General features: G+C 42.5%; 1 protein-coding gene across 3 annotated transcripts in view; it reads right to left on the minus strand.

Moving 5' to 3' along the window:
- ascc1 (activating signal cointegrator 1 complex subunit 1) overlaps window positions 1-16,095 on the minus strand; it is a 57,201-nt gene that overhangs the window by 16,557 nt on the left and 24,549 nt on the right. For all 3 annotated transcript variants that reach the window (XR_007958413.1, XM_052041448.1, XM_052041449.1), the window contains exons 7-9: window positions 12,017-12,136; window positions 8,760-8,884; window positions 7,353-7,432 (exon numbers count right to left, since the gene is read on the minus strand). Coding sequence is in view for 2 of the 3 variants with exons in the window: in XM_052041448.1 (XP_051897408.1) it covers window positions 7,353-7,432; window positions 8,760-8,884; window positions 12,017-12,136 (325 nt within the window). In the remaining variant the exon portion in view is untranslated. The remainder of the gene's footprint in view (window positions 1-7,352; window positions 7,433-8,759; window positions 8,885-12,016; window positions 12,137-16,095) is intronic.

Below are 16,095 nucleotides of genomic sequence, written 5' to 3' on the forward strand. Positions count from 1 at the left end.
ACTGGGAGAGTTGTCCCACAGGCAAGTCAAGCATCAGCCTAATATAGTAGTCCTTACAGAATCATATCAATGTGCTAGTCTGCTCCATCACAATTCCTGTTCCATCAGTGGAACAGACCCACATAAGGGGACAGCAGAGTGGTATACAGGTGGGGGAGGAAGCAGCCCTTGGTCCTCAACAATGACTCCAAACACCATGAAATCTCATGGCCAAACGTGGCCAAAGAAACCTGATTATCATTTACTGTTCTTCTCGGATGATGAATGAATTCTCTCCAAAGTGCTGAAATAAGAGCACAGTATGTACTCTAGATGGGAGTTGTCAATTCCATCACCATAACTGGCTTGGTAGCACCACTACTGACAAAGCTGGACAAGTCCTAAAGGACATAGCTGCCAGCAGATAGTGACAGAAGCAATGAGGGAAAAACCTACTTAACCTTGTCCTCACCAATTTACCTGTGGCAGAGTCACCTGTGTATCATAGTGCTGGACCACCACACAGTTTTCATGCAGACTCACTGAGGACACCTTTCATCATATTGTGTAGCACAACAAATCTGCTAAATGGAATAGACTCAGAAGAGATCAGGCCACTCAAAACCAGGTATCCAGGAGTTGCTATCGACCATCAACAACAGGCACTAGCATCATGCCTGGTACTTCCCTTTATCTTCCTCACTATCAAGCTAGGGGATCAATCCTGGTCAATGTGTGGAACTGCACGCCTGAAGCACCACCAGGCGTATCTAAAAATAAGCAGCCTATTTAGTGAAGCTGCAACATAGGACTATGCTGAACAGCAAAAACACCATGCAACAAAGTTAAGCATTATCATGACTAATGGGTCAGACCAAAGTTCTGCAGAACTGCTGCATCTAGTGGTGATGGACAATGAAACAGCTAACAAGAGGAGGAGGCTTCAAGGACACCTGATGGTGGAGCCCAGCATGTGAGAGCTAAATAGGCCAAGGACGAGACTGTATTGAACACCAGAGCTCTGTCTAGACACAACACTAGCCACATCATTCCAGTTCAGTTATCCCGCTGGCATCTACTGACAATGTGGAACATTGCCCAGGTATGTATTCTTTGCAAAATGCAGGACAAAACTAATTCAGCTAATCATTACCCAATTCATCAGTCCACTGTCAATTATCAGCAAAGTGTGAAAGTTGTCACTGCAGTATTATCAAGTGGTACTTACTCACCAATTACCGGCTCACTGATGCCCTACTTAGGCTTTGTCAGGGCCACTTTGATCCAAACCCCTGAACTTGGAACAAAGAGGTGAATTCCAGGGGTGAGGTGAGAGTGACTGCTCACGAGGTGAAGGCAGCAGTTGGCCCAAGCACGGCATCAATAAGTCATGGTTAAACTGAAGTTAATGGGTGTCAGGGGAAAATACTCCAGTGGTTGGAGTCATACCTCACACAAAGAGAGATGGTTGTGGTTGTTACTGGCCAATCATCCCAAGCCCAGGCCATTACTGCAGGAGTTCCCCTGGCCAGTGTCCTGTGCCCAACCATCTTCAACAATGACCTTCCCTCCACCATAAGGACAAAGTTCAGATGTTTGTTGATGATTACGTGGCCTTCAACTCCATCTGCAACTCCTAAGGAAATGAAGCAGTCTATGCCTGCAAGCACAAAGATCTGGACAATATTCAGGCATGGGGTTACAAGTGGCATGTAACATTTGCCTTACAAAATTACCAGGCTATGGCCGTATCTGATAAGAGAGAGTCTAACTAACTACCCTCATCATTCAATGTCATTGATACTGTCCATTGCCCAGTGTCCCACCATTGGCCTGGGGATCACCACTGACCAGGACTCAACTGATCCAACCACACCAATAATGTAACGATGAAAGTAGGTCAGGGGTTGAGTATCCTGTAGTGAATTACTCACCTTCTGATTCCTCAAAGCATTTCCACCACCTACAAGTCATAAGTTTGATGAAACACATTCGTGAATCAATGCAAGAAGTTTTACACCATCCTGGACAAAGTTGCCTGCTTGATCAGTATTCCATTCATCAACCTAAACCTTCCTTCCCTAACTCACTAGTGCACAATGGCTGCAGCATGCATCACCTACAAAATATACTGCAATTATTCAGCCAGGCTATTCCAACAGCACCTCCCAAACCTGCAACCCCTACCAACAGTAAGTTCAAGAGCTTTAATTGCCCAGGAAAGCCACTACATGTAGGTTCCCTTCCAAGTTGCACATTACCCTGACTTGTGAATATAATCACCATTCCTTCATCACTGTTGGGCCTAAATCCTGGAACTCCCACCCAGGGAAGCAGTCACACCCAAGTTGCAGGAAGCAGGTAGCTGGGTGACTGTCAGGAGTGGGAAAAGGAATAGGCAGTCAGTGCAAGGTACCCCTGTGGCCATTCCCCTCAATAACAAGTATATTGTTTTAGATAGTGTTGGGGAGGGGGTGACCTGCCAGGGGAAAGCCACAGCAGTCAGGTCTTGGGCACTGAGTCAGGTGCGGGCAGGTGACAGAAGTGAGTGTAGAGAAACATTTTGGATCTAGTGATCATAATTCCATTAGTTTCAAGATAATTATGGAGAAGGATAGGACTGGTCCTAGGGTTAAGATTCTAAACTGGAGGAAGGCCAATTTTAAGGGCATCAGAAAGGATCTGGCAGGCACACATTGGGATAGGTTGTTTTCCGGCAAAGAGATGGGAGTGGGAGGCCTTCAAAAGTGAGATATTGAGAGTGCAGGATCTGTAGGTTCTTGTCCGAATAAAAGGCAAGGCTAACAGGTTTAGGGGACCTCGGTTATCGAGGAATATTGAGGCCCTGGTAAAGAAAAACGAGGCGCATATCAGGTACAGGCAGTTAGGATCAAATGAGGTGCTTGAGGAGCATAAGAAATGCAAGAGAACACTTAAGAGTGAAATCAGGAGGGCTAAAAGAGACACGAGGTTGCTCTGGCAGACAAGGTGAAAGAGAATCCAAAGGGTTTTGATAGCTATATTAAGGGCAAAAGGATAGTAAGGAACAAAATTGGTCTTCTTGAAGATCAGTGTAGTCATCTATGTGTGGAGCCGAAACAGATAGGGAAGATCTTAAATGAATTTTTTGCATCTGTATTTACTCGAGAGACAGACACAGTCTATAGAACTGAGGAAAAAGAGTAGTGAGGTCATGGACCATATCCAGATTACGGAGGAGGAGGTGCTTGCTGTCTCAAGGCAAATTAGGGTGGATAAATCCCCAGGGCCTGACAAAGTATCCCCTCAGACCTTGTGGGAGGCTAGTGCGAACATTGCAGGGGCCTTGGCACAGATATTTAGAACGTCCTTAGCCCTGGGTGAGTTGCTGGAGGACAGCTAATGTTGTTCGATTGTTTAAGAAAGGCTCTAAGAATAAGCTTGGAAATGACAGGCTGCTGAGCCTGACGTCAGTCATGGGTAAATTATTGGAAGGTATTCTGAGGGACAGGATATTTGAGTATTTGGATAGTCAGGGCCTGATTAGGGATAGTCAACATGGCTTTGTGTATGGTAGGTCATGTCTAACCTTTTCAAGGAGGTTACCAAGAAGGTTGATCAAGGCAAGGTGGTGGACATTGTCTACATGGACTTTAGCAAGGCCTTTGACAAAGTCCTGCATGGGATGCTGATTCAGAAGGTTAAGACCCTTGGCATTCAGGATGAAGTAGTCAATTGGATTCAATGTTTGCTTAGTGGGAGAAGCCAGAGAGTGGTAGTAGATGGTTGTCTCTCTGACTGGAGGCCTGTGACTAGTGGTGTGCCGCAGGGATCGGTGCTGGGCCTGTTGTTGTTTATCATCTGTATTAACGATTTAGATGATAAGGTGGTAAACTGGATCAGCAAATTTGTGGATGACACCAAGATTGGGGGCGTAGTGGACAGCGAGGAAGGCTATCAAAACTTTCAAAGTGATCTGGACCAGCTGGGAAAATGGGCTGAAAATGGAAGATGGAATTTAATGCAGACAAGTGTGAGGTGATGCATTTTAGGAGGACAAACCAGGGTAAGACTTGCACAGTGAATGGTAGGGCACTGAGGTATGTGGTAGAACAAAGGGACCTGGGAATACAGATCCATAATTCCTTAAGTAGCATCACAGGTAGATAGGGCCTTAAAGAGAACTTTTGGCACATTGGCTTTCATAAATCAGGGCATTGAGTACAGGAGTTGGGATGTTATGTATATGTTATGTTATATATAAGATGTTGGTGAGGCCAAACTTCGAGTACTGTGCGCAGTTCTGGTCACCTACCTACAGGAAAGATATCAATAAGCTTGAAAGAGTGCAGAGAAAATTTATATGGATGTTGCTGGGACTTGAGTTATAGGGAAAGGTTGAATAGGTTAGGACTTTACTCCCTGGAGTGCAGGAGAATGAGGGGAAATCTTATAGAAGTGCACAAAATTATGAGGGGTGTAGATAGGGTGAATGCATACAGGCTTTTTCCCCTCAGGTTGGGTGAGACTAGAACTAGAGGACATAGGTTTAGGGTGAAAGGTGAAATATTTAAGGGGAATCTGAGGCGGAACTTCTTCACTCAGAGGGTGGTGCGAGTGTGGAACGAGCTGTCAACGGAAGTGGTGGATGCGGGATCAATTGTAACATTTTGGATAGGTGCATGGATGAGAGAGGTATGGTGGGCTATGGTCCGGGTGCAGGTAGATGGGACTAGGCAGAAAACCAGGCTGGCAGGGACTGGATGGGCCAAAGGGCCTGTTTCTGTGCTGTAGTACGCTATGACTCTAAGAACTGCAGTGGTTCAAGGAAGTAGCTCACCACCACCCTCTCAAGAGCAGGAAAGGATGGGCAATAACTGTTGGCCTTGCTAGCTACACCAGATTCCATAATAATATAAAAAAAATTAAAACTATTTTGTGTTCACTCCTGGCACAGGCGGAAGCCAGCAACTACATCTGTCTCAATGGTACATATGCTGACGGCAACCTCAGTGCTGCACTAACTTCCACACACTTCCCAGCTTTCAGACAGAGCCCGTGCCTCCCACAAGTACAGTAATCAAAGGGAAAGAATAGCTGCTCTGAGAAAGGTAAGCGGAGGCTTTTAGTTGAGTTAAATTTTGGGGGTGGGAAAAGCTGTGCAGCCAATCAAAAAAAGGGTGAGACAACAGCTACCATTACCTTTGAGAGGCAGTGATGAGAAACCAGGGGCCCTGGTGATCTGACGACAGGTGCTGCCAGTACCCAAGTTGCCCTCAACCCCACATCTTGGCGCTGAGCGGCCACACCTCTTGTCCCAGCCTGCTCACCACCACCAAACCAAGCTGAGGGGTATTCATGCTGCATGAGTACTAGTGGAGGGCAAGGATTCACACCAGGTTCCCAGCAGAGCAGTGTGCAGTGTCAGGGAGGCAGGTACTCGTGCCAACTCCCCAACACAACAGAGCCGTCAGTAATGCACCTTTCTATATATAATGTTATAGTAATGCTTCTTAGCACTGGTTCCTTTAGCACTTTCAATACTGGGAACAGATAAGTGCTAAGTGGGGCACCAGTGTAGTGAGATCCAGAGTTAGTGAGCTTATAGTTATAAGAGACTTTGCACCAGTAAGATAAAATCTCTTTCACTGAGGAATTCCATGGACTGGCAGTAAGAAAGGGAATCCCTGTTTATAATTCCCAGATGGCACATAGAATCCCAGCTCAGGCAGAGAGTCCCTATCCCCCCAATCCCCTGTGATGGCTCCTCTCATTCAGTTCCTTGTGACCGACCACATGGTAGGGTAGACTGTAATTGGCAGTTCATTCACGGCACTGGTGGAGAGTGGGATGTAGGAGGGAAACATGATAGAAGATAAACTGAAGAGTGAAGCATAAGTCAATCCAAAATAAGTCACCTTGCTTATTCCAACATGCACATATATAGTGGCTTTCTTTTCAAAACATCCCCATTTACATTTTACTCATGTACAGAGAACATTATATAAGCAAACAATTGTTTTATATCATTAATGACTCCAAGTAATTTAACCTGATGATGGGTAGTTGTGTATGCAGGGAGGGGCGGCAGGTCTGAGCGCTCAAGGGGTTGGGGTGAGCAAAGATTCCCTGTCAAGCATACAGGCACCAACACAGGTGGACCAGATGAAAGATTATGAACATGACATGTTATCACAGTTTCTCTTCCCACAGTTGCTGTCCGATTATTTTTAAATTTTTAAAAAAATTTTATTTACAGCGTGGCAACAGGCCCTTTCGGCTCAACAAGTCTGCGCCGCCCATTTTAAACCCCAAATTAACCTACCCGTACGTCTTTAGAATGTGGGAGGAAACCGGAGCACCTGGAGGAAACCCACGCAGACACGGGAGAACGTACAAACTCCTTACAGACAGCGACGGGAATCGAACCCCGATCGCTGGCGCTCTAATAGCGTCACGCTAACCGCTACGCTACCGTGCTGAATATTTACTGCATAGTCTGTCTTGATGTTTTATTTCCAGTATCTATCATGTTTTGTATTTTAACAATTAATATGCCCTACTGCTGATACTGGTTTAGAGGGGAGTTTTAACCTCGGCATCAGAACTGCCTTCCCTTTTTTGAATAAAGCCTTAGGATATTTCATACATTACTGGAAGGTAAGCACGTCAGACAATGTACTTTCTCAGTAGTACAGCAGCCTGCTGTGCAGCCCAAGTACACAATTTTCCGAAAACGTAATCAAACAGAGTCAAGCTGATGCCCTACAGGATGAACCGATGGATGCTTCCTCACTGGTCAGATATGGCATTCATTTACATCCACTTCCAAAATGCAGTTATTCTTAATCTACAACATTGCAAAGACTTGCAATCACGCAGTACCTTGCAAGACTTCAGAACATTCTAAAGCATTCCACAGCTAAAGAAGCACTTTTGAAACGTTCACCAGCGCAAGTTTAAGCAGCATCTAGATAAGTACTTGAATCGCCAAGGCATAAAAGGCTATGACCAAATGCCTTTAAATGGGATTGGTGTAGTTAGGTACAACAAGCAGCATATGGTGTGCAGAAGAGCCTGTTTCTGTGCTGTATGACTAGATGGCTCTATGACTCTAATGTAGAAAGCAGACAACCATATTGCAGGAAACAATGTCCCAGTAGAGTAAGAAATGATAACTATATCTCTTGGTTAAGTGATGTTAATTGGGTAAGTATTGGTCAGGACAACAGAGAATACTCACCTGCTCTCTGTGTAGTCAAGAATCATGGGAGATGTTACCTGCTATGTACAGTGTCCCATTATTCTAGTTAAAGCACTAACCCAACTCAGCACTGTTCAGAATGTGTTCCTGGAAACTAGATGCATTTTTTAAATTGAGGCTTAATACTGACCTTTAACACATTTCTCGCATCAAATGATTCCCTTTCACGTAAATTCTGCTTCCCCAAAGCAGTGTTGTTTCGTTCTTCCACTGAAAGCAACAGAGGTTTGTGTTATTGGTAGTTGATCACAGCCACCAAACTACAATGACAAAGGCATTCTTATCACAGGAATTTACAACAGATAACTCACAGCGGAAGCCCATCTGTTCATGCCACTGAAAAAGCACCATCTAACCTAACACCACTTTTCAATTCAGTCTCCAGTCCTGACACGTCAAGAGCTCATTCAGATACTTTTTAAATGTAATGAGTGTTTCTGCCTCCACAATCCTTTTAGGCAGCGTTCCAAACCCATCACTCTTGGATGATTTTTCTTCCTTCAACTCCCCTCTAATCCTTTTACTAAATATTTTATGCACCCTAGTCATTGACCTTTTTAACTTGAGGAATGGGTCCCTCCTATTCAGTCTTTCTAGATCACTCTTATGTACCTCGAAGAAATTTCTCCTCTGTTCCAAAGAAAACAACATTATTTTGGTAATAAATTCATTCTGTCCAGAAATAACACTGGATCTCACATTAGTTAACTCCTTGGGTAGAACTTAGATGGTGCAAGATCAGTATCTATATCCCGGCTGTTTTTTTTCCTGTCAACTTTCTCCTTGCCTCCTGCAGGTGTCAGCACCTGCGAGGGGAGTGTTTCATTCGCTGGCACCTCACCAAAGTTCATTTGCAAGCCCGCCATTCAGGCTTATTCCAATTCTGAGGAACCTGAGAAAGAGCACTCCAACCCTATCAAAAATGCAACAGAAAGTCTCCACATACCAGATAAAATAAGACTAAAATTTTAGCCGTTTCTTGCAGGCCAGAAACAAACAGGAAGCCCAGTATTGATAGCTGTAACCTGTGTACCTTCATAATTCCTTGTACACTTTGCCTTTTCTAACAAATAATGAAAGAAAGTTGCATGTCTTACTGGAGGAGCAGTTAAAAGGACATATTTTAAGGTATGATAGTGTGCACAAAATCAATGTGGGATTGGGTAAAATTTGGGAAGTATTTCCTCTGGCTAGTGTTTTTAATAAAATCATAAACTCTTTTAAAAGTCCTCCCATACTTGTAACATTACTACATATAATCATGAAAAGGTCAGGTTAGCATTTCAGATGTAGGTCCATCATCAGAACTACACTGAAATATTAATCTGCATTTTCCTTTTACAGCTATTGGTGGAACTGAAACGCAAACCCTGTGAAACATCTTAAATAATTTCTGAAAAGATGATATCACAGCTTATATACATTGCTATAAATTAGTATATAAGTATAATTGTGCGGGTTGCCCAGCATCTATCAGACTGTGTGTGACTGACATTGAGTGGCATTGCACTGGATGGGATGAGTATTGTGCACACACCTGTTGGATCTCTTCTGAAAAGTGTATTCATCAAAGTAGTGTGGAGTTTCACCTTGTCCCATTCTTTCCCCATCAGCCCTGAGGCAATAAATCGCTCCAGCAGCCCATCAGCAATCAGCTGCAACCTGTACACAAAGGGATTACAGGTCATTACAGGAAGACAAGCAGCAAAGCAGCAGCATTCACCGCCACCGGATGATCCCAGACTCATAGCTCAAGTGCTTTCGAACCTGGTCAACCCTTCTCTCAAGGCGCAGTTTTTTTCTACTCTAAGAGATAGGAAAGAGAACAGGAAGTTAGGATCTAACAGCTGTCAAGCTTGCCCCAAGTCTATGCATTCATCTCAATGCCTTAACATTAGTGTGCATGGTAAAGTCTCCATTTGTTGAGAGACAGACAACAGAAGGGAATGTTCACCTCAAAGGCTTATTTGCTATTTTTTTTGATGGTGACACACTTAACTTATTATTCCCGTCTTTTCCCTTTCACCATGTTCCTGAATATCCTTACTCTTCCAAATATCCTCCTTTTAAACACTCAACCCCATTCGGCATGTATAATCACCTTGACTTGTTTTTTGCCAGATAGCTCACATTCCAAAATAACAACCATCTCCTATCTAGTGCAATGTTTTACAGTTTCCAAAAAGCATCAATCCTGGCAAACATTTAATGGCAGGCTGTTTCTCCACGGGTTTCACCTTACCTCAGGCTAATCTATTCACATCCAAAACCTGTCTTCATCAATGGTCACTATTAGTTTGGGTGATCCTATCACTCCTTATCCCTAGGCATTGAGACTCTCTAAATTCAGCACAGATCAGGAAGACAAGTTTGGAGGCTCAGTATTCCACTGAATAGCTTAACCACCAGAATGTCATTACAATTGGGAAGCCAACTTTTATCAATCTACACTTAAGTACCACATTGAAACATCAGCTTGCTGAAGAACTGGAAATGGGTCCTGATCCTTGACCTTGACGGAGGTGAAAGTTGCAGCAACAGAGAAACTTGTTTTAGAGGTGAAAAGGGTTTCGAGAGATGTAGGTGAGGAAGGTGGGACAGAGCACGTTTTTTGAAAGCCAAAAGTTATTTCTCAATTGTTCTCCGTGTGAAAGAGAAATAAGTACTTTGAAACTTAAATATAGGCAGACAGGAACAATTAACACAGAAAACAATGAGAAATTTTGTTAAGGTTTAATCGGGAAATGTATCACTCAATGATAACACCATGTCTCCAGTCTCAATACATCAGTATTCTGGATCATTTCTCAAGTAGTCCATGTCCCACAGGGTTGTTTTTCAAGGTTACAGAATGTAATCTTGTTTAACTATATTGCCAGATAATTCTGCACACAACTGTAATCTAGAGGCATTTAAAAGCAGATGACACAAATGGCCTGCCGAATAGCCAACACAAGTAGAATCACTTTAAGCAGACATGGGCTTTGCCTTCTCCCATAGAAACTCTGGTTACATTGGGAATATAATGAGTACATCTCATGTTGGTAATTTGATTGTTTGGGCAAAAGAAGCACGCAAGAAAGTGCTTTTTCACTGTGGTGACCTACGGACTAGGAACAACCCTCAACAATCTGAGTTCCAATTTGTAAATGAGTGGAGTTCCAGAAACTAACAATTTCTCTATCTTCTCCTGAAGGACAACATATAGTAATAACATTAACTGCATGCATCCCACAAAGCAGGAGCCAATCCAACAAACAGTGCCTCATTGTGAAAGTCCCTGGAGTAGAGAGAAATGCAGAGGACTTAGGCAGGAGCAGCCACACAGCTGTCAGGTCCCCTAGGTAGGAGAGAATAGCATTAATTTTCCATGTAAATAAGCAACAGTAAACAATATGACTTTAAAAGCATATGACTCAGAATTCACTGCATTACACTAGTAGGACATAGCTAAAATAGATCTTTACACTGTCCAGCAATACAACATTGGAGCTTTTAACTACCATTATCAGTGACTATTATCTCAACACTGGTTTCATCACTCAGTTTGAACACTTGAGTCTGGCATTTCACCTAGGCAAGTAGATTCACTGAGCTTACTGAGAGCAGGGATTAGAACTGATTAGTAGACAATCCTCAGAACAGCAGCAATTCCAAGCACCAGAAAAAACTCATGGGATCATTGGCTTTGTCCACCTGTTTCATCTCCATCAGCAAACTGCAGAGTTATGGCAGTCCTCAGTTTAGATCATCTCACTTTCTCAGGGGTTTTGGAGGGGGCAAGGGTCTGATGACACACGGCACACACACTTTTGCATGCTGTATTTACTAATAGTGGGTTTGCAAACTCAGTCATAAGAGAGATAGGCACAAATCAACACAATCTCTGCACCTACCCTTGGTTCCGAAAGAGCTACCCCTGATTTGTGAGCAAGCTGGTGACACTGTGGTTTGAGTAAGGGTTTGGAGCACATTTTAATAGATTTTATTTACTAATTGCTTGGTTAAAGACCATTCTATAGCCAATTATTAATTTCAATGGCTTTCATTCATTTTCCATAAAGAAAATGTTTAAGGACCATGATTCGTGGTAAAACTAAAATGAAAAAAAAATTAAAGTGCAAAATACAAACACAAGATACACAGCTGGTATTCTCTTCATCAGTGATGTACCAACAGTCTTCTGACACCATCTGACTGACCTAGTTGCGTACTTTCACTATTCTACAATCCTGCCTGTGATTATCAGTGCCTAAACAACCAAGTTCCATGTCAATTACAATAAATTCCAGAAATTACATTTGTTCATACCTGTAACTTCATCCCTGAACACCAAAAATAGTGACTGAAAATGGTCATGGAGCAAATATGGAGAAAATCACATTGCAAGTAATGGCACCCTTACATCCTTGTCATGCCTCTCAGAAATATCTCAATGAATTATTTTGAAATGAAAGAGTCATCATTTAGGCAAACCATTCAACTGACACAGCACAGGAAGAGACCTTTCACAGTAAAGGTCACTTTCAAAGTACTATCTTTCTTTGTTTTTCAACAGAGTGGGGAGGATGCAATGTACTGGAATTTAATTTCTGGCATTCTATTATTTTTGACCACATGTTTATCAATGAATGTTGGACAGGTGTGAGGAGAGATATGATCACGAGGCAGGAGAAAGAAATGGGGTGGAATTATTAAGAATAGGCTTAAGAATGAATTCATTCCCTCAAATTTTAGTCTTGTTGTGGAAACCACTTTGAGATAGAAAGAGCTATCAGAATCTTCATCACTTACTTGTCTGTTCCATTTTTCATTTCAATTTTTCCATAAAGGATATCAACCATACTTGGGTCATCGTTCATGTACTCGATCCCTTTCACCCTCACAAGAAGCGGCTTTCCATCTGTGAGTTTACTAGAACAGACAGGCACAGCAAGGAAGAAGATATAAGTTACTCAAACACCGTTACAGTCAGATCAACTACCCAAAAGTTGGGATATTAGATTTAATGGAAAACTCAAAGGGTACAAGATAGTCCTAAACATACATTCTTATAAAAATATAAAATTAGATATCAAGCCATGCATTGTTCAATGAACTTCATCTAAACATCACCTACATGGACACACAAAGCAAGAAATAGTCAAAAGGTACAAAAAGGTAATTTTGCACTTTCAGCCTTTTAGCTCCTCACTTCAAGACATATATCTTAACATCCAAAAGCATAATGAATTTATCATATCTTCTTACCCTATACAGAAAGAAGCCCTTAGCCCCAACAAGTCCATGCTGTGTACCAGAGAAACTTCAATTTATTCTGTCTCACACATGCCATCAAATTCCAGTAAGGGATTAACCTACCAATACATGTCTGGGATATGGGAGGTAACTCACAGAGAGAGCACACAGATAGGACCAGAGGTCAGGCTTGAATCCAGGTCCTCAGAGTCATGAGGTGGCCACATTAACTGCGGCACTATCCTATCTGATATTTTTTAATTCACCAGTCTAACCTGACAAATCTACTTTATGGTGAATGTTTCAGTGGACATTTTTATGATCTCAATTAAAATGTCATTTTTACTAATTTAAAATGTTGTCTTCACATATCAGGTAACTGAAACTTAAGTGACATATACCAACTGCCTATATCAATTACTGCTGTATGCACCTCCAAGCTTCATGCTTTTATCTTTCTTTGGGTGTCAGCCTTGGATAGTAGTATCCAAGCCTTGGATAGTAGTATCCAAGCCTTGGATAGTAGTATCTTTCTTGCTTCCAAGTCAGAGAACTGTGGGTCCAGAACCCCATCTAATATTTAATTACATAATTCAGCCTGACATTTAAGTGCAGTACCAGAAGTACCGCACTGTCAGAGGTTCTGTCTTTTAGATGAGATGCAAAAATCATTGCCAAGTCTGTGCTGGATGTGAAATATTCAGGGCATTATTTTAAGAAAAACAGGGCAGTTCTTTCCCCCCTCATACCAATATTTATCCTTCAATCAACATTTTGTTTGTGCATATGCTTAACCCATTTCCCTTTTAAGGCTGTGCTGATTAATTTCCTTATTTAATGCATGATGCTCCCAGATAAAGCTGTTGGAAGGGTTCTCAAGGTTAAGCAACTGGCTTCAAAGTACCAAGCATTTTCCTGCAGCAGCTAGATTTGAAAGTATTAAGTATAGATGTAATGATTGCTACAGAGTGAAATACTGCACACAAACACTCCAGAAACCACATCTGCTGATATATGCAAAGAGGAGGAGGAATTCTAATTCCCAGTACATCAGTTAGATTACTGTGAGCAATCAGGACTCAGCACAAAATTGGGAAGTTTGTTTTTAAAAACGATTTTCACAGCCATTGTATAGATAGGACAAAAACCATCTGATTGTGATGTGCCATTTACTTGTGGACTCTGTTACTACATTCAGTCTACTTGATGAGATATTAAGAATAACATCAGTTACTATGCAGTATCTTCCATTTGCACCACTTTATTATGATGTAGCAAACTACAGCAGAGTTTAAGAAGCTAAAGATATTGGGAAAATCGACACGGTGAGAAGGTACAACCCAAAGGATTCTCAAAAAGGACCCAACTTACCTAATTTGTTTTCATCAACATGGCTGTTTCACAAATATTAGTCATGTTTACCCCATATGCAATACAAGGCCAAAATACAGGAAAGTTCACCCTTGTGCACTAAAATACATTTTGAGCCAACTCTACTTGGCTCAGACTGTTGATTCTACACTTCCAGCTTGATAAGATCAGTTGGAGAGTCTTTCTTCTCCATCGTCCGCCCCTCTTCAAAATCTCTACCTCCCTTTCTCACCTCGTGAAGAAAGCAGCAGCCGATGAGAAGGTAAATAAAAGCAGAGAATGTTGGAAAGACTCAATCTGTGCAACAGTAGTGCAGGGAGGGAAACAGGACCGATGCTTCAAGTCAATGACCTTTCATTAGAACAGGAAGAGTTTGAAATTAAACATGTTTCAAATTGCAGGGAGGGAGAGAACTGAAGGAATGTCTTTGATTGGTTGGAAATCAATGAGTTGATTGGCACAAAAGGGGGTAGCGCTGGCTGAGATGGTGCGGTAAGGTTCATCAATCACAGCTGATGTCTGGAGGAGATGTAAGTAAAAGGAGATGAATGAGAACAGAGAAGTGAAAAATGTCAGTATTGGAACCAGGGGATACAAAACACCGCAGCTGCAGTAAATCCGGAATAAAAGAAAATGCTGGAAATATCCAGCAGGTCAGGCAGCATTTGTAGAGAGTTAATGAAACAATCTGACAATTTTACATAGAACAGTATAGCACAGAACAGGCCCTTCGCCCCACAATGTTGTGCCAACATAGCTAATCCCTCCTACCTACAAAATGTCCATATCCCTCTATTTTCCTCTCATTCATGTGTCCATCCAAGTCCCTCTTAAAAGCCTCCAATGAATTTGCCTCCACCACACTATCAGGCAACGCATTCCAGGCATCCACTACTCTCTCAGTAAAAAACGTACCCCTCGTGTCTGTTCTGAACCTACCCCCTCTCACTTTAAATGCGTGCCCTCTGGTATTGGATCACTCAATAATGGGAAAAAGATATTGCTTGTCCACCCTATCTATGCCCCTCATAATTTTATACACTTCCAACAGATCACCCCTCAGCCTCCATCGCTCCAGAGAAAACAGCCCAAATTTGTCCAGCCTCTGCTGATAGCACATGCCCTCTAATCCAGGCAGCATCCTAGTAAACCTCCTCTGCACCCTCTCTAAAGCCTCGACATCCTCCTATAGTGAGGTGACCAGAAATGTACGAATACTCTAGATGCGGCCTAACTAGAGTTCTATAGAGATGCATCATATCTTCTTGACTCCTATACTCAATACCTTGATTAATAAAGGCAAATGCAATTTTTCATCAGAACTGCTCAGTTCTGATGCAAACAGCAAAGTCTGGTTATTTAAAGTTGTTGGTTGCATTGTTGTGACTGTAGGGCTGTAACATGCCTAATTGGAAGGTCAGTTGCTGTTCCTAGAACTCATGTTGAGTTTTCTGGAACAGTGCAAGAGGCTAATAGAATATTTTAAAAGTAGAATGGTAGGACAGGTGATATTTTGCAGCTGCAGAATCTAGGAGCTGATTGAAACCACAGAGTACTTGTCTGCAGCTCGAGGAACATTGGCTCAGAGTCTAAGGTTCAGAGACAGCATGTCATCAGGAAGGGGGAAAGTTACGTGATGCTTTGCTCCAGGAGGCAGGCACACCCCTTAGATTAAATACAGTAGAAATGGTCAGTCAAGAGGACAGGAAGGCGTGACTAAAACTAGGGCAAGTATGGGGATCCAGATGTAGCATCGGAGGAGCCAGAGCCCTTTCACTTGTGTAACAGGTGCAAAGCTCCTGCAGCCTGTGTGGATGAGAGCAAGGTCTACAGTGTGGATGAGCAGAATGACTGCAGCACAGTGGTACAGGTGGCCATTCAAGTTGGTTGAGTCAAAGGGAGTATCCAGGGTTTTGTATACAGTATATCCCAAAGGATGGAGCGGAATAGACTGACGGGAACGTTCCAATTGTTGTGGTGCATGGAGAACCAATGATATAAATTGGACAAAGAAGGGAGTCCAAATGGCCTAATTCTGCTCCTATGTCTTATGACTTTATAGGATAAGATATCTTTATTAGTCACATGTATGTCAAAACACACAGTGAAATGCATCTTTTTGCGTGGTGTCCTGGGGGCAGCCCACAAGTGTCGCGATGCTTCCAGCGCCAACATAGCATGCTCACAACTTCCTAACCTGTATGTCTTTGGAATGTGGGAGGAAACCGGAGCACCCGGAAAAAACCCACGCAGACACGGGGAGA

The sequence above is a fragment of the Pristis pectinata genome, chromosome 30 (genome assembly GCF_009764475.1).
Source record: "Pristis pectinata isolate sPriPec2 chromosome 30, sPriPec2.1.pri, whole genome shotgun sequence".
In the NCBI taxonomy this organism is placed as follows: Eukaryota; Metazoa; Chordata; class Chondrichthyes; order Rhinopristiformes; family Pristidae; genus Pristis; species Pristis pectinata.